General features: G+C 36.1%; 1 protein-coding gene across 2 annotated transcripts; it reads left to right on the top strand.

The window, feature by feature from the left end:
* The first annotated feature begins 20 nt into the window (after positions 1–20).
* LOC127634307 (microtubule-associated protein RP/EB family member 2-like) lies at positions 21–16551 on the top strand. Of its 2 annotated transcripts, none has more exons than XM_052113802.1 (7): positions 21–112; positions 7827–7954; positions 10592–10737; positions 11982–12198; positions 12366–12526; positions 14544–14702; positions 14841–16551. In XM_052113802.1, exons 2-7 carry the CDS (start codon positions 7834–7836, stop codon positions 14913–14915), a joined length of 879 nt encoding a protein of 292 aa, XP_051969762.1. In that variant the 5' UTR covers positions 21–112; positions 7827–7833; the 3' UTR covers positions 14916–16551. The 2 variants fall into 2 exon arrangements, with proteins under 2 accessions (XP_051969762.1, XP_051969761.1); XM_052113801.1 differs by lacking the exon at positions 21–112 and adding an exon at positions 4948–5212.
* The last annotated feature ends 1926 nt before the right edge of the window (positions 16552–18477 follow it).

Here is an 18477-nt window from a genome sequence, read left to right on the forward strand (position 1 = left end):
AGATGTAGCGGGCGGATTCGTGTATTGCTGGTCATCCGTGTACACTGGAGGGTGGGGTTCGAACCGAGACGAGCAGCTGGTTTGGTCGGATTGACTGTTGTTGAGTTCACGGGTGAGTTGAGTTTATATCAGGCACTGTCTTTAAACTATCGTTGTGATTTTTATGTGGAGGGTTTATTTTACTCTGACAGGGCTGAACCCGCTGGAAGGCATCGAAAAATATATTTGTTTTGGTCTTTAAGTTAAAAGATAATGCAGGCAGAGTAGCTCGTGAGCGTAGCACCAGCTGTTTGTCCATTATATTAAAGTGCATTGATGGTCCTGTGATTAAACTGTCACTTTTTATGTTTTATTTAGACGTGGTTAATAAATGCATAATGCTGCTGACACATTTGTACTGTTTTATTTATATTTACATATTTTTATTTGATAAGGGTTGTCCACACTTCCTGTTCTTAGAAATGTGCCTATATCTGTGTTTGTGTGATATACGTGCAAATTGTAGTTGGACATTTAGTGCAAATATTGCACAAATTTGCATGAAAATTGTAAGATATTTAAATGGCTGCAAAGCCTTGAGGGGGAAAGGCAAGCCAACAAAAGGCAATTGAACAGACTGGTGCAACTGAAATGCAATAATCTGACCACAACCAGCTTAATGAATGAATGCATATGTGTAGCAGCTTACTGCCTATACAGAAACTTAAATCTGACCTACAGTGTTAAGAAAAAGTATGTAGACACTTTGGAATTACTTGCATTTATGTATAGATTTGTCTTAAAATCTGTTTTGATCTTCATTTAAGTAACATTAATGATCAAGCACAATCAGTTTGAACTAACAACACAAATTATTGTATTGTACATATTGAATACATCTTTCAAACATTCACAGTGTAGGTTGGGAAAAAGTATGTGAACTCTTAGGCTAATGACGTAAACAAAATCTAGAGTCAGCAGTTTGCAAACCTGGCATCCAAATAATCAAACGAGATTGTAGGTGTGGGTTAGAGCTACTTTGACTTATAAAAAGCACTCATTTTGAGTTTGCTATTCACAAGAAGCATCTGCTGACGTGGACCATGCCTTGCAAAAAAAGAGATCTCAGAAGATCTACGATCAAAATTGTTGATTTGCATAAATCTGGAAATGGTTACAAAGTTACAAAGAAGAGCTTACCATGTGTTCAGATCAGAGGCGTCGAGAGCATCAAACCGACCGGACAGCCAGTTTCTCTCGGTGGCGAAAGTTCAAGTGCAACCAACATTATGCTAATGAGCTTTGTCACGGTACGGCGGCAAACTATTGGAATATAGAAGTGCTCCGCTCTAGCGAAGTAGACACTGGTTTTTGCCTTGGCAGGTTTTCCCGTATTATTTGATCTGTCCCTGTTTGTTTACAGGGATATAAATACAATTAAAAAACAATGCGTGGACAAAGGTGTCTGAAATTGTTGGTGTGCCAGGTGAGTTGATGAAGTGGATATTATGGTTTATATAATAATATATTAAAATATTTCATGAGGATATATGCTACTTGTGATATCTCATCAAAAAGATACTGCTCGACATGTCTGGGTGTTTTGTGGCCCCTTTAAATTTAGTTCACAAAATCAAGCATTCTCAACGACCGTTGCCGCCTATTTCAAATACATCAGAGGATCCACAAATTTTCAATAGCATTGTTGGCAGGACAGCCAGAGCGAATTTTGACGCTGTCGCCGCCTCTGGTCTGAACGCAGGGTTAGAAGTTGTTTTCCAGCCAAGATAAACTCAAAGGGCTCACCACAGAATGCTCAATGAGGTAAAAAAAAAAAAAAAAAAAGAAAGATCTCTAGAGTCATAGCTGAAGACTTGAAGGGAGCATTGGAATTGGCTAACATCTCTTTTTCAAGTTTTATATATGGAAAACATTAAACAGGCATGGTGTCCATGGAAGGACACCATGAATGAAGCCACTGTTTTCCATGAAAATCATTGCTGCGAGCCTGAGGTTTGCCAAAGACCCCCTTGACACTTCATGATGCTACTGGTAAAATAATGTGCGGACTTGTGAAACTAAGGCTTAATTGTTTGGGAAGAACATGCAGCACTACGTATGGCATAAAAAGGGCACTGCATACCAACATGAAAACATCATCCCAATGGTGAAGTATGGTGGTTTGTGATTTGGGGCTGCTTTGGGGCCTGGAACACTTTTGGGACCTTTGGAACACAAACGTTTATCAAGATATCATACAAGATATTTTCAGGGTGGCTGTGCACCAGCTGAAGCTCAGTAGAAGTTGGGGGATGCAGCAGGACAATGACCCTAAACATCGAAGTAAATCCACAACAGAATGGGTTTAGAAAAAGAAAATCCACCTTTTGTAGTGTCCTAGTCAGAGCCCAGAACTTAATCCCTTAGAGATTCGGTGGAATGACCTCAAGAGTGCCGTTCACACCAGATATCCTAATAATATGGCTGAGCTGAAGCAGTTCTGTAAGGAAGAATGCTCCAAAATTCCTTCTGAACATTCTGCAATTATAATTCGCAGCTACCGGAAACACTTGGTCAGTTATTTAATCCAAGGGTTCACTTACTTTTTCCACAGCACTGTGAATGTTTAATGGGATGTGTTCAATAAAGATATGTAAGATTATAATAGTTTGTAAAAGTGCTTATTACCAGCTAATTCCAAACGGTTCACATACTTTTTTCTTTTCCACTTTAGATGCATTTTATTTTATTACCATTGACCAACATGCTTTTATGATATAGAGCATAGTGATATATCGGCCAATATTTGAGATTATCGGCATTGGCCTGTTTTGCTACTTAACTGCATTTTTAGACCCCCCTGCACACACATTTATTTTTAAGTGCAAAATAATGTGCAAAACTGTGTATTGGCAATATATATATCGGCCATTGGATGCCCTGCACTATAGATATCGGTATTTTTTTTTATATATTATTGAATAAATGTATGCACACAATAGTTTATTTACAGTTCCTAAAATACACTTGATTGCACAGGCATGCTTGCAAATCACAAAATGTCTATTTAAGTCTTAGCTTAATAATTTGTTTATACCATTTGTTTTATGTATACTGTAGTCAATGCATGGGTTCAATGGATCATTGCAATGAGGTATGCTGCCTTACCCCTCACATATGTTCAGCTAATGATCTCTCACCTGTGGGATGGAGTATGTATACCTAAAGCTCATCCTGGACAAAGACAAATGCAATCAAGTTACTTTACAATCCTAAATCAACTCTTGAAGTGCACATAACAGCACAACCTAACCCGGATTTACATATCTTCCATGAGTGAGGCATGAGCAACGTGTTGCGTACATTTTATCTACGTTCTATAAATTACTAATATATACATTTTAATATATTCAATGTAATCCAATTTAACTTCTTAAAAATTGGTTTACTGTTAATAAACAGCAAGGATGAAGCATACAAGTTTGTTTAATCATTGAGGATAACTGTACCTCGCTAATGTGTTTTGTAAGTGTTAGCAATTATAAACAGAAAATTCATCATATTAATTACACTCATTTGCTCATGACCTGGTAGGCCTTGTTTATCTCTCTGTTTTGACTCCTAAACCCATAGATTTGATTAGTTGGAAAGACTACATTGTAAAGATGCCATACTACAGACATTAACAAGAGCCATTTCTAAACATTGTGCATTGTATATATAATACCTTTGAGTGATAATAGCACTGTTTGCAATGCAATGCAGAAGAATGGACCACTGGCGGCATCACATATAGACGCAGAAATCTACTAACATCTAGAATTTAAAACCATTGCACATATCTGTTTGGATTGTGTGTGTGGTGATTATATAGGACTATATGTACTAGATTGTGTGTATTGTATAAAGCAATATTGGATAGGTATTTATAATATAAACATACACTCTTTTTAAGATACACACATTTCAATTTCATTACAAAATTAAATCAAATTAGATTATGTAATTTTGTTAAAGATTACTCAATGTAATAATTTTTTTATGAAATGAATAATAATAATAATATAAGATTATAATACTATACAAAGATTTTTAGAAGAATATCTCAGCTCTGTAGGTCCCTACAATGCAAGTGAATTGTGACCAGACATTTAAAGCTCCAAAAAGCACATAAAGGTAGCATAAAAGTAATCCATGCGACCCCAGTGGTTAAATTAATATCTCCCAGAAGTGATATGATGGGTGTCGGTGCGAAACAGATCCACATATAAGTCCTTTGTTTTCACCATAAATCTACACTTTCATTTTCAAAATGTGAAAGTGGAGATTTATGCTGATAAAAAGGCTTAATAGACTTAAATATGGATCTGTTTCTAACCCACATCTATCATATCACTTCTGAAGACATGGATTTAACCACTCGAGTTTTATGGATTACTTTTATGCTGCCTTTATGTGCTTTTTGGACCTTCAAATGTCTGGTCACCATTCACTTGCATTGTAGGGACCTACAGAGCTGAAATATTCTTCTAAAAATCTTTGTATGCAGCAGAAGAAAGTCATACACATCTAGGATGGCATTAGGGCGAGTAACTTTATTTTTGGGTGAACTATCCCTTTAAGAACTGCGAAAATTAGTCTGGAATCGACTCTTGAAATTGATTCCATCGATTCCGAAAAATCTGTAATTTTAGTATTAAGAATTGGGGAAGATATGTGCTTAATGTTCATGTAAAAATTACTCAATCCAAATACAAATAGGCTTCATTAAGTCAAATATATATTTCCTTTTTTTATTTTGATTTTAATGTGAAACCGTGTTCATTTATAATATGCATATATAATAAACCCCATACGTTATGTATACATTAAATATGTATATGAGAAAAGTTCCTGGCTCAAACAGAAATCACCCCTCCCATAGTCACATGACTGTCGTTTAGTGAATCAGGCACCAGTGAGGTCGCTGTTAAGCCGGAGCCTCGCACACTCATCTACAAATACACAAATACACACACATACGTGATTTACTGAGAACAAGCAGGCAGAAGGCAGGGAACAGCCCAACGGTCCCTTTCTTCGTCCGTTCGCGTATTTCACAGAGCCAAATGCCCGGTCCGACCCAAGCTCTGTCCCCCAATGGAGAGAACAACAACGACATCATTCCGGACAACAACGGCACCAACATCATTCCCTATAGAAAAAACACTGTGCGCGGAGAGCGCGCCTACAGGTAAACCATTGCCATTACCATCCGCCGGGGGCTTTACAAAGAAACCTCCGCTTTAACCGAACTTAAATCAATGCATTTAGCTGAAAATGTCAAGATCAGTCGTTTTAATCCATGCATTTCCAATGCACCCGTTATTTGAGCCCTTAACTCCCATTATGGCTGCGTTCTATCCAATGGTGGGGCTTTTCCTGAGCTCGCGATTCCGTTTCCCCCGATGGTGCAATCATTAAAACGCATCTTAAATGCTTTTTAGTGAATGCGTTCTTGCTTTTGGCGGTTTCTGAACTGTGCATATTATTTAGGATGGATGTATGTTGACAGGGGGCTTTCCCTGATTTTGACAGTGCACGGCCTTATGTTCACCAAGCAGCCAGCCATTGCAATGTAATTCATTGCATTTTAGCCCAAAATGTGTTCAGAGTATATTTATTTTGGCGTGCTTATCCTCCCTAATTGTTGCATGAGTAAAATGTAATCACGTGTGTGTGTTATATGTCTATGAATGTGCTATGGGGTTGATTCTGAATGCTTTTTTTGACACTTAATGGGCTCTACAAATTTTTCTTTCCTCCCCCTTCATTCTAACATCTCACTAAACTGTTTATATTCACTGCTAAATTTAGATGAATGTCTGCTGTTTAAGTACAGCAACACTAATGTCTATTAATGCAGTGTGGGTTTAAGCTTTAAAGGCTTGAGAAATTAATAGGGAGGTGAATTTGTCCTCTTGGAATTCAAACAGGGGTTTTAGGAAATATTATATAAGATATGTGGCTTTCCTTGAGGGAAGGAAAATCTAGTGGAATGGATTTATTTGGTGTTTTCATGCATGATAATTGATTTCAACATTTATCTCAGTTGATTGAATTACTTGTGTAATACCTGCAAGATGAGATGTTGTTGTATGAGTTTAAATTGTGAATTACTAATTAGGGCCTTTTTATTAACTAGTTGTGGACAACATTGCTTTTTTTCTGGTGCCAAAGTGTGGGAAAGTAGGCTTAAGCATCTCCGCTCTATCAACTTTCCCCCCAGTTTTGTTTATTTGAATATATAGTTTTTTGGTTATTTTTAAACGGAGAGTTGCTGTGCTCACAGTTCTCCTATGAAAACAGTATCCATTCAAAAGCTTCTCTTTTACATTGTGGTGTGCCCTCTAGCTATACCTTGGTATTTACATTGCAATTACCTAGTTGACATTAGGATCATGGTTTTGAGCAACACTGGAGAGCTGAGAAACTTCAGAGAACCTTAAACAAAGAGAGAGAGAAAAATCCAGTTACAAAAAGATAAATATTTCAGGCTAGGTTCTTTGTTTTGTGTATGTAACAACAGCTATTCAAACATGGGATGCTCTATGTAAGATTTGGTACCTTTTTGGGCCTTTCTATGGATGCATGCATGCCTTAAGTTTGTTTGTTTACAGTCTGTATTCATATGCTCCAAAAAGCATTATAACTAGGTTAACTGTACAATATATTCATGTAAAAAATGCCCTAGATGTTTAAGGGGGTTCCCTGTAGTGAATTCCTTTTTTTTTTTTTATTTAGTATTTTTTTTTTAATCTGTTATCTATTATTTAATTATATTCATAATATTCTGTTCTAGACCTATCTAGTTTTGTGTTCAGAAAATATATTGACAATTTCAAGGAATTGATTCAGCTAAAATATTTGACATATAAAACATACTATTATTTATGTGCCTCCATAAAGATGAAAATGCCCCTGAAAATAAATGCCTGTGGGCAAATATCACAGTGCAATAATGAAGTTGGCAATTAAAGTGCCAAACAATTGTTATGAAGTTCTGTAAGAATGCAGTGAAGATATTCAACATAAAATTTGATGCAATTAATAAAGGAGATTGTCATCATTTATTCACCCTGATATTGTTCCAAACTCGTATAACATTCTTTCTTCAGTGGAGATAGAGATGTTATGGTGCGTTCACATACAATGCGAAGCGAGCGATTCGCGCAGCGCGATTTACATACAAATTCAATGCAAAGGCACGAATGAAGCAAATGGCGAGACACAAACATGCAAAATCGCTTCATTCACATAAAATCCACATTGTCGAGAATGTCCGGATGTCACTGACGTACTGTGGTACCATGGTTTGTGGCCACCCGGAATAGTATGACACAACGTCAACGTATCTGGGAGTTCCACAACAGATACAGAGCAGCAATCATTGTGATATCGGCTATGGTTGATGGCGGAAAGATAAGTTGTCATAGAATACAGATTTAATCCAGCGGTCAAACTCACGCGAGCAATGCGAGGTGAAATTTCTTTTCACGTTGTATGTGAATGCACCATTAGGCAGAAAATATACATTAACTGTAATATGATTACAATAACTTAAAATGTAATGTATAACTTTAAAGTAATTCGATTACAGTAACTAATTACTTTGTAATTGGATTACACCCAACACTGATGGTTACTGAGACTAACATTGTGCCTTACATTTAGTTTCGCATCCATGTAAGCAAGAAAGCCATACTGTTTTGGAACGGCATAAGGGTGTGTATATGATACCATAATTGTCTCTCAAATCCAGACAGACTTTAAACATGTTCATGATGATATCTGTGTCTTGTTGACAGCTGGGGGATGGCGGTCAACGTGTATTCTACCTCAATCACCCAGGAGACTATGAGCAGGCATGACATCACGGCCTGGGTGAACGATCTGGTCTGTCTTAACTACACTAAAGTAGAGCAGCTGTCATCAGGTTAGTGAACAGCCAACTTAAAATGAGACTAACACTCATTACAGTCAAAGACTAGAAATCCCAACGGATTTACACCACAGTATTTGGTTTATGCTCATCCACTGCTTTATGACTGCTGTTACCTTTTAACATTTGTGTAAATAAAAGCACACGTCCGTGTGTTGAGTAATGCTGGTGTAAATTCTCAGCTGCTTTAGGTATGAGTTATGAACCTGGTCATAAATTTGGTCACGTTTAACAGCTATGAAACCACAATTAACGGTTTAAGCCCTGAGAAACAAAGTTTTTAATCACAGCCAAAATGCCAATTACAGTATTTGCATCACATCGATTTATTATGTTTGCACTGTAAAAAAAAAAAAAAAAGAAAGAAAATGTCAGGTAACCCAAACTGTGATTCAACCACCAAAAATCTGTTGGTTTAACTTGATTCAGTTGTGGACATTGGTTCCACACAATGAAAATGTGTTTATTTTATATGAAATTAAAATGTCGGCTCTACTCCAAATCCTTTGTTTAGTGAAAACCTAAATTAATTGAGTTAATCAAACTTTATCTGTTATAATAACTCTGTTGAACCTTGCAGCTTATTATAAGCTAGCAATAAACCCTTTAGCACACACATATATATATATATAAAGTATTTTTGTACTGTATAACAAGTGTTGAGATGCTGAGAGTTTACAGATCCCTAATAAGTCATTATACTGATGATCTCTCAGTATTTGATGAATGTGAATGTACCCAACCTCTACCTGACCATTAGCTCCACTCTTCTCCACAATTAACAATAAACAATAACAAGTCTCTTGCTTGTTTTTATTTAGCATAGAAATGCATTAAAAATGTGCTATCCCAATTCAGTCCCATGCAAAGCATGCTGGAAACTGGAAATCCCCTGCAATACATTGATGCAACACAAATTATTCACATAGTCCTAACACAGTTGGATTAAGTGAACATAGATTGATTGTACACAATGAAATCAAGTTGAGACCAAAATGCTAAAGAACCGTGTTGCATTAACTCATTTTAAAAAAGTTAATTGAGCATGCAGTAAAAATCACATTGAGTGAACACCATCCGTTAGAAGTCTGAATCCATTTGAGCATTTCATAGCAATGTTGTTATCATTTTTTGATGACTGCATTGAATATCACTTGAACATTACGCAATATAATTATGTTTTCATGTCAAACATAAATGTATTAAGTTAATCTCAAGTGTTCTAGTTTAGTATTTTCAATAGAGCTGCTTTCCCTATTTTTCAGGGAGGACAAAAATAAATACATTAAACCTAGGAAAGTATTTTTGTTTTAGGGTCAGGTTAGTTAGAAATAGCTCTTTAAGATAACAATGCTTATTGTATTATATATGGTGTAGCATTAAAACTTTCCCTTTTACATTCATATCAATTTTAAGCTTAAATGTTGATGTTACAAAAGGGCATTTTGGTTGTCAACTACCCATTTTTGAAGAGTTGGTCATTTTTGAGTTTCAACAAGTTCTCACACCTCTGTAATGCAATTTAACAAAGTCTTTTCTAATCACAGCCTTGATGAACTGTCGTTTACACTGTTTTGTTTGATCTTTGAAATGTAATCAGAGAAAGTTGAAGTGGAGCAGATTCACAACCATTAGATGATCGATTCAGCCCATGTGTTAGAAAGTGATTTTATTTTGACAGGATTGGTCATAGTTGAAGATGAAACTCCTTTGATTAATAGGTTGATTAATGATGAAACTGCAGTTAGCTTGACCAACAGTATTATTGTTTTATAAAGGCTTTATCTGATTTCCAGGCCTAAAAAAATATGAATAGAATCTTATGTCATGGAAGATATCCAAATCTAAATATTAATGAATATACATTATATAAAGTAAGTCACATTATATAAAATAAAGTGAATGAATATTTTTCAAGTTATGGTCTGTCTTTTGAGGATAACTATCTATGTGGCAGATATTACTAGCTAATAGCAGTTTTGTATGAGACATGTCAAATTTAATCTTCAAGGGGCCTTCGATGCATTGAAAACTTTGACTAAAAAAACAATAAACTGTGTATGAATACCAAGAATTGGTACCTGACATACAAATGAAAACCGCACCAGAAATCTCTCCAAAATAATCTTTAAATCCTTATCCAGCGATCATGAACGACTGCAAAAATCAATGGAAATTCATTGGTCGAATATTGTGGGAACCCTGAACAGTAATATTAAAATGTTGATGTTTGTGAACATGCCACTTTTGTTCGCTAGTCTTGCATTACATTGGCAATTGAGAAATGTATTTAGCTTAGTATAAGCTCAGGTCAGGCCAGTGGTATTTAAAGACCTCCAAGAGACTGAATATTCCCTGGAGCAGGTCCAGTTCCACCTTTAAGACAGGTCTACATCTACATCAACACAACGTATAACCAGAATTTTTAAGTTACTTCCAATGGAGCTCCCTCTTAGTACCCCTTTTTATTTCTTCTAATTGAGCAGATTGAGTTTACTGCTCATCTACATGAGCAAATTAGACTCTCGGATGATCCTGATACTGAAACTAAATCTGATTGAAAGCCTTGGTGATGTTCCTGAGAGTCCAGTACTGCGGTAAAACCCATTTTGTTTCTGCAACACTGTACAGGAGCGGCGTACTGTCAGCTCATGGACATGCTGTTTCCTGGCTGTATCAGTCTTAAGAAGGTGAAGTTCCAGGCCAAGTTGGAACATGAGTACATCCACAACTTCAAACTCCTGCAGGCATCTTTCAAGAGGATGAATGTTGACAAGGTGAGGCAAACATGACCCTGGGGTTTCTCTAGTCTGCATTGGGTATAAATTGCTAATAAGTCACATATTTGTCTTTCACAAAATTGTATACACACATACAATCCCTTGTTTGTTTATACTGTATATTTGCCCTTTATTATACAGTTGTGGCATGGTCAAGTGACAAGCCTTACTACCGCTCTCCCTCTCCCGCAGACCGACACATTACATGACATTAAATTTACATGACCACGCCCCCATGCCATTACAGTTATTGCATTTTGAATAAGATTTGAATAAGAGGTCAAATTTGAAGACTACACTAAATTACATTGTAATACTCTTATACTTAAAAAGCATAGAATATATATATTACACATACAATATGGTAAAATGTTGCATATTCTGTATTTGTTTATGTATTAATAATATTAAAGGAATAATAGCACAAGGAAATAATTGAATGAGTAACACTTTACAATAAGTTTTCATTTGTTAACATTAGTTAACATGCACTAACACTGAACACTACTGTTACAGCATTTATTAAGCTTCGTAATGTTAATTGCAACATAGTAATACATGTTTTCAATTTAAAAGTCGATATGTTAACATTAGTTTATGCACTTTGAACTAACATGGACTAAAAATGAACAGTTGTATTTTTATCAGCTTACATTAACAAAGATTCGGTAAAAAATATATTGTTCATTATTAGTTCATGATCACTAATGCATTTACTAATGTTAACGATTGGAACCTTATTATTAAGTGTCTCATTTGCTGAATTCAGTACAATGCTGGTCACTTAATAATGCTTAAGAAAGTGCGCAGAACTGTCTTAAAAGTGGTCCATGTGACTCACGGTTCATATTCAAATTCTTCTGAAGGCATACGGTCACTTTGTATGATTAACAGACCGTAATTTGTCATTATTTACTCTCAAATCAAATTATTAATAAAGTCCATAAACAGCACTGAAATTCATTATGGAGGCTATGTAGATGACATCAAACCTCATTGGAAGTTGAGGGATTGGAATGACATGAGGGAAATCAAACTATTTGGGTGCAACTCTCATACTAAGAGCCTGAAAGAAGGCTATAATAACAAGTTTAAACTGTGACTTGTTTATAAAACAGTTTTTTTATATAGTTTTCTTTCTCTTCTAGTCGGAAGTACAATTTCAGTTCTTGACCTGCATGATGTAACCTCACTTAAATGACATCACTTTCCCACTCAAAACCTGTTTCCCTGCCTCTTAGATTATCCCAGTAGAGAAGCTTGTCAAGGGACGATTTCAAGACAACCTGGACTTCATTCAGTGGTTTAAGAAATTTTTTGATGCCAACTACGATGGTAAGGAGTATGACCCGGTCCAAGCTAGACAGGGCCAGGATGCCATCCCTCCTCCAGATCCCGGGGAGCAGATCTTCAACCTGCCCAAGAAATCCCTCCATGCTGCCAGCTCTCCCACCGCAGGTCTGTTGTTTCATTTATTTTATTATTTGCTCCTACTTGAGCTCGCTAAATTTAACCATTCATAATTAATCAACTGGCACATTTGTATATACTGAATATTGAGCATTATCATTATGACTATTTGATTAACCATGACATCTATTAACTTTAAGCCCATTTTTGTTCAGGAGCCACAAGGTCAGCCACTACAACACCTAAATCCTCCACCTCCACCGCCACCACCTCCACCTCTCGACCCTCCTCTGCCAAAAAGATCCCTGTGATGTCAGCGACACCCGCTAAGGGCGAGAAGGAGCTCGAAGCCCAAGTAACGCAAATAAACGAACAGGTGGACACCCCTAATCTTATTAACATTATTAAAATCTCCAAATAGACTATTTCAGCAATAATCAAATACATATTAGGCTATAAATACTAAATAAACCCATGAGATAAGATGGCTTTTTTGCAGATATAAGACCGAATGTATTAAAGAAAAAGTACAATGTAATGTTAGTTTGTATTTTTAGGGATCCTAATGAACTTTTTGGCTGTGTTAAAACGAAATATGCTGCCTACCTAGACAGCCTTTTGGGCACTTAGTGAGCTGCTTTCTTGGACAGCATTTTTGGGCCTCTTAGGCTGTCTATGTAGACACCATTTTAGGTACCTAGTAAGCAACCTTTCTAGACAGCATTTCTGGGCATCATAGGCTTTTTGTTTTTGATTGTGTTTTTTTTTACATCAAACAATCTCTTTCTTGACATTTTTGGTACCTGTTGAGCAACCTTCTAAGAAAGCATTTTTTAGATATCACTGGCTATTTATTCAGACCGTATTTGGGCATCATATGCTGACTACCAAGACAGCATTTTGGGTACCTAGTGAGCAACCGTCTTAGCCTATTATGTCCAAATAATGCCATCAAAGTAGGTTGCTCACAAGGTACCAGAAATGATGTCTATGTATAGCTTTTTTTCACCGACATGGTTCGGGTGCGGGTTCCTGGCCCAGTGTGAATTCTCGAACTGTTCCGTGCGTTTCCACCGCAAAAAAGGCCATTCCGGGGCCGAAAACCCGGTTCGACACTGGCCCCAGGAAAAGGGCTAGTAGACAGCCAATGATACGCTGTCTAAATAGATTATGTTATGTCCAAATAATGGCATCTGTTTATACAGCGTTTTGAGGCTAAACATGCTGTCCACGTTGACATCATTTTTGGTACCTACAGTAGTGAGCAATCTTATTAGATGGCATTATTTGTGCATCATCCCCTGTCTACCCTAGTTATCATTTCGGGTATCTAGTGAGCAACCTTTGGAAGCATTTCTCGGACATCATAGGGTGTCTTTCTAGGCCAAATTTTTGGTACCTAGTGAGCAACCTTCTTAGATGGCATTTTTTGGACATCATAGGCTATCTACCTAGATATCATTTTGGGTACCTAGTAAACTGCCTTTTATTGACAGAATTGTTTGGGCATCATAGGCTGTCTAGCTAGACATCATTTTTGTACCTAGTAAGCAACCCATTTAGATTGCATTATAGGCTGTTTATTTAGACTGTGCTTTTGGGCATCATTTGCTGTCTACCTAGATATCATTTTGGGAACCTTAGTTAACCTGCCTTCATAGACTTCATTTTTCGGGCATCATTGGCTGTCTACGTAGAAATAATTTTGGGTACCTAGTGAGCTGCATTCATAAACAGCATTTTTTGGGCATCATATTCTCTTTAACAAGACAGCATTTTGGGTAAATGGTGAGCAACCGTAAGGAGCATTTTCCGGACATCATAGGCTATCCTAGTGAGCAACCTTCTTAGATGTTTTTTTTTTGGACATCATAGGCTATCTACCTAGATATCATTTTGGGCACATAGTTAGCCACCTTTTTAGACAGCATGTTGTTGTGACAATAATAGGTTGTCTGTTTAGACTGCGTTTTTGGAAATCATAGGCTGTCTATCTGCACAGCATTTTTGGGCGAATTGTAAGCTGCCTTGCTAGAAAGAATTTTTAGCACCTAGTCAGTTGCCAACCTGGACAGCTTTTTTGGTCATCAGAGTTTGTCTACTGAGACATGTCTTTTGGGCTCCTTATGAGGTACCTACCTAGACTGCATCACTGGGCATCTAAGGAGCTGCCAAACTATTTTAGGCATGTGGTCAAAAATGCTATTAGCAACTCACTAGGTTTTGAGACACAGCCAGGAAATGTGTTTCCTGTTGTAGGGGGAGCGTTCAACAACCAGACATTATTGTCTCTCTGTCAACTGTGTAGCTGCAGTAGAAGTCTTTTTAGTTCTATATATCAACTTATTCCTGGACATCTCTTACTCTGTTTCTCTGTCCTTTGCTACATGTAGCTGAACACATTAAAGCTAGCACTAGAGGGTGTGGAGAAGGAACGGGATTTCTACTTTGGGAAGCTGAGAGAGGTTGAGCTGTTGTGTCAGGACCAGGGTCAGGATAACGGCCCCTTCGTGGAGAAACTCATGGAGGTGCTTTACTCCGCAGACGACCAGGTCAGTACTTCACCTTGTTTGAGTTTTACATTTAAAAGCTTAAAACGATGAGCTACTATATTGGGGCAATCTGAAATGTAGTAATATGACAAGATTTTTGCAAACAACAAACAACTGCATGTGTGTTTGTGTATGCAGGACGCTGGTGGCGAAGAACACGAGGCTCTGGCTCAGGAGGAGGATGTACCTGACGACACACAAGATGAATACTGAACAGCTGTCAGTCAATTGGAGCTGTCAATCAAACGGACACCCGACAAACATACACCCAGCCAGTGAACTGCTTTTGGGTTATACATTTCCCCACACTCATGACGGTTTAATGTTCATTTGCTCTTTCGATGAAGGACTGAGACAAATTGGCAAAATTGGAGACAAAAATCATCATTTACTTTTTTTTTGTCCTATTTTATCATTTTAATTTTGAAGCCCTTACGTACATGTTTCCTGACAACGGCTTAAATGACAACTATGTCACAGCGCAAATGCATTACATTTTTATTTTGGCTGAAACAAGTTGTTTTTTTTAGACTTACATTGTCTGTAACGTAGTTCAATGGAAAGGAAGAGGCGAGAACCGGCTTGGCAATGTAAATAATAGTTTAATTGGTAAACTGAAACAAAAGACAAACACACACACACACACACGACGGACATGTCTGTAAACTATCTCTCTCTCTCGTCGCACCACCTTCTGCCATTGGCCTTTATCCCTCTCGGAGGCTTAATTAGCCTGATAAGGGACTGGATGTGTATAATCACAACCCGGCCCCGCCCTCCGCCCTGCCACATAGCCTAATGAAGGAACATTGGCCATTTTATTCTGTGCGATTTCTGCTCTTGTTTTATACTGTTTGTGTTACTTTGAGGTTTTAAGTTTGTCATGTCAGAAATTTGCAATAAGAGTAGTCCATTTGTGCTGTAAAAATACCACTTCCTATTGGCTTCTTTACAAATATTGTCCATGGTAACCATAGTTTGTGCCAAAATACCATAGTTCCTACAGTTATTGGTACTTCAGTAAAACTAGTAACTTGGTATTGGTCACCAATGTAATAAAAAATTTATAAAATGAAATAAATGAATAAATAAATAAATGTATGATTATTAAAAACATTCTTCGCTGTAATTTAACCATGATTTATTTTGGTTTTACAGTAGTAAAAATAACTGCTATAACTTTGGTATTTTGGAGGAAATTGTGGCTACCATTGTAAATTTTAAGCACTGCTGCTTTGCAGCAAAATTAATCATGGTTCTATGCATGGGAATTTAAACCCATGAGATTAGAAATTATATTTTATTTTATGGCTAACAGTGTCTCTACTTCACAGGGGTGAAAGCCAATCACAATGTATGATTGAAATCATTTAATTTTAAACTGTTTATTCCGTACTCTGCGACTAGACATGTTATGTTTTATTTTATACAGACAATTATAAAAACAACCGTCATCTGAAGAACACAATGCATATTGCAGTTTTTTTAATTGTTGTTCTTAAAGCACATGTCTCAGCTGAAGATTCTCGTGATCTGATACCCATCAATATTCTCCACAGGTCAACGCTTATGTCATTTATTATTGTGTACAATTAAAAGGAATGTAAACATGTACTGTTAATAATTATAAATAGACAATGTTTTTTTCTTTTTATTTCCCTCACTGTATCTCCCTTTATGCATTCCCTAAATGTGTTGCATGTTTGCATTTTATTTGTGTAAAACTTGACCTGCTTTTTACATATTTAATAAAAAAGATAAACAAACTATCATTTTTGTATGTTTAACTTGCTGTTTAACATCTCTGGAGATACATGGATAGACTTGCCCTAATAAACCCTTCCACTTTCAAAAAGATGAAATTATTTGTTTTTATTGTAATTAAGTTATGACCTTTATAATCTATGATACTTGAATGAAATAATACACAAGTGTAAGGCACGTAAAAAAATAGTTTTATCCCCTATTAGGGTTACCATTATTATTAAAAAAAAAATTGTTGCATATATGAGATTATGAATACTGCTCTTTTAATCCTGGAAATATTTTAAATAGGACAACGTGTTTTATTTAAAACAAATTTAATGTGTATTATAATGTTTGGGATGTGGCCTAAATTATAACCTAAAATTGATAAAATACCATTCCGGCTCAAATTATCATTGATTGGATGAGCCACTTTCGAATCTGCTGACTGCACTTCAATTAAATTACATATTAATGGGCTAATAGTTTATTTCATTGAACGATCTTTGATTCTTATGTTGCTTGGCCATTAACTAACTTTGTGAATACTATTACTAATAGGCCTATATTTAATTATTTATTGAACATTGATGTATTTTATCCTAACACTTTTCATCTAATATAATATAAAATAATATAATGTAATATAATATAATCTTAATATAAAATAATATAATTTAATCTAATCTAATATAAATAATCTAATGTAATCTAATATAATATAATCATGATATGTTCTTTCTTCCACCGGCAGGTGTCAGTAGTGTGAATTATCACACCTAAATGAGCGGAGTGACAAACCGAAGAAGAAATCAATGGACGTTTGCAGCAAATTTGCTCATAGACATTATACAGAGACTATATGATGTCTATGAATTTGCCCACCAACTGTGACAAAGAGTTAAAAATGTAAACAAATGCCTTTACAAAAGAAAAGAAGGCCTGTTGAGTAAAAATAAAGTCATAAAAAGTTAACCTAACATCATGCCCAATGTAAGTGATCAGTTAGCCCATAAAGTTCTCTCAAATTTTAATACATTTAATATTTTTGAGAGAATAACGTCTGTTTTTCATTTATTCATTATAAGTCCAGCCAAAATTTATTTATCAAATGCACACGAATACAGCGTGTAGAAGTAATTACTGGCAATGGAATGTTATTTTGCAAGGTCCAAAGAAAATAGTATAGAATAGATCAATCACAAAATTGAGATGAGAATATGCAAATAAAAATAAACGGAACATAATACTTTATATATGTTTAAAATATAAATATATGTAAATGTATAGTACATGTATATACATGTTAAATATTGCAAATTGTGTAATATGACTCATTAGTATAAACATGGCTTGTTGCATACAAGGTAAATAGTCTATGAAATTATTTATGTGACTGCAGTTTGACAGTTTAGCTGTCCTATTGCCTCAGGTAGGTGTTTGTGAAGTCAAACCTGTTCTGCCTTATTTAGCATTTCTGCTTAAAATCCCTCTTTAGTTTTGTAATCTATCTATCTTTCTGGCTGTCTGTCCATTTGTCTCTCGTCCTGTCTGTCTGTTTATTTGCATTTCTGTCTGTCTGTCTATCTATCTGCCTGACTGTCTGTCTGCCTCTCTGTTCTAGCTATACTACTCTAATGTTGTTTATCAAATAATGCTCTGAATAAAGGTTTCTATATTTGTGTTCATGTGAAGGGAATAGAGAGGCAAGTACTGATGTACAAGCGAATGCCTGGAGCTCCAGTGAAAAGGAAGATTCGGACAAAGATAATCCTCATCCTCCACGATTGACTGTCATACAGACACCACAGCCATCTAGAGCACACAAACAGCATCCCATCGACTATTACAGGTGTCTACAGATGCTCAGCACTGGTTTAGCTAAGAGCATAGCCAGTCAAATGTAGCTAGTTATAAGAATTAATAACTTAGGACCTTGATTTGAAAAATCTTTCTAAAACATAGATGAAATAGGTTTTAAATTGAATTTCCAAGCATATGCTGAATATAGAATAAAATAGAAATGAAT

Source organism: Xyrauchen texanus, chromosome 41 (genome assembly GCF_025860055.1).
Source record: "Xyrauchen texanus isolate HMW12.3.18 chromosome 41, RBS_HiC_50CHRs, whole genome shotgun sequence".
Taxonomy (NCBI): Eukaryota; Metazoa; Chordata; class Actinopteri; order Cypriniformes; family Catostomidae; genus Xyrauchen; species Xyrauchen texanus.

Bases quoted from the DNA above. Each gene is read 5' to 3' on its own strand.
- LOC127634307 (XM_052113801.1), top strand. From the start codon at position 5,088: ATGCCCGGTCCGACCCAAGCTCTGTCCCCCAATGGAGAGAACAACAAC. The intron at 7,955-10,591 runs GTTAGTGAACAG...AACACTGTACAG, and splicing joins AGTAGAGCAGCTGTCATCAG to GAGCGGCGTACTGTCAGCTC. The intron at 12,527-14,543 runs GTGGACACCCCT...TGCTACATGTAG, and splicing joins TAACGCAAATAAACGAACAG to CTGAACACATTAAAGCTAGC.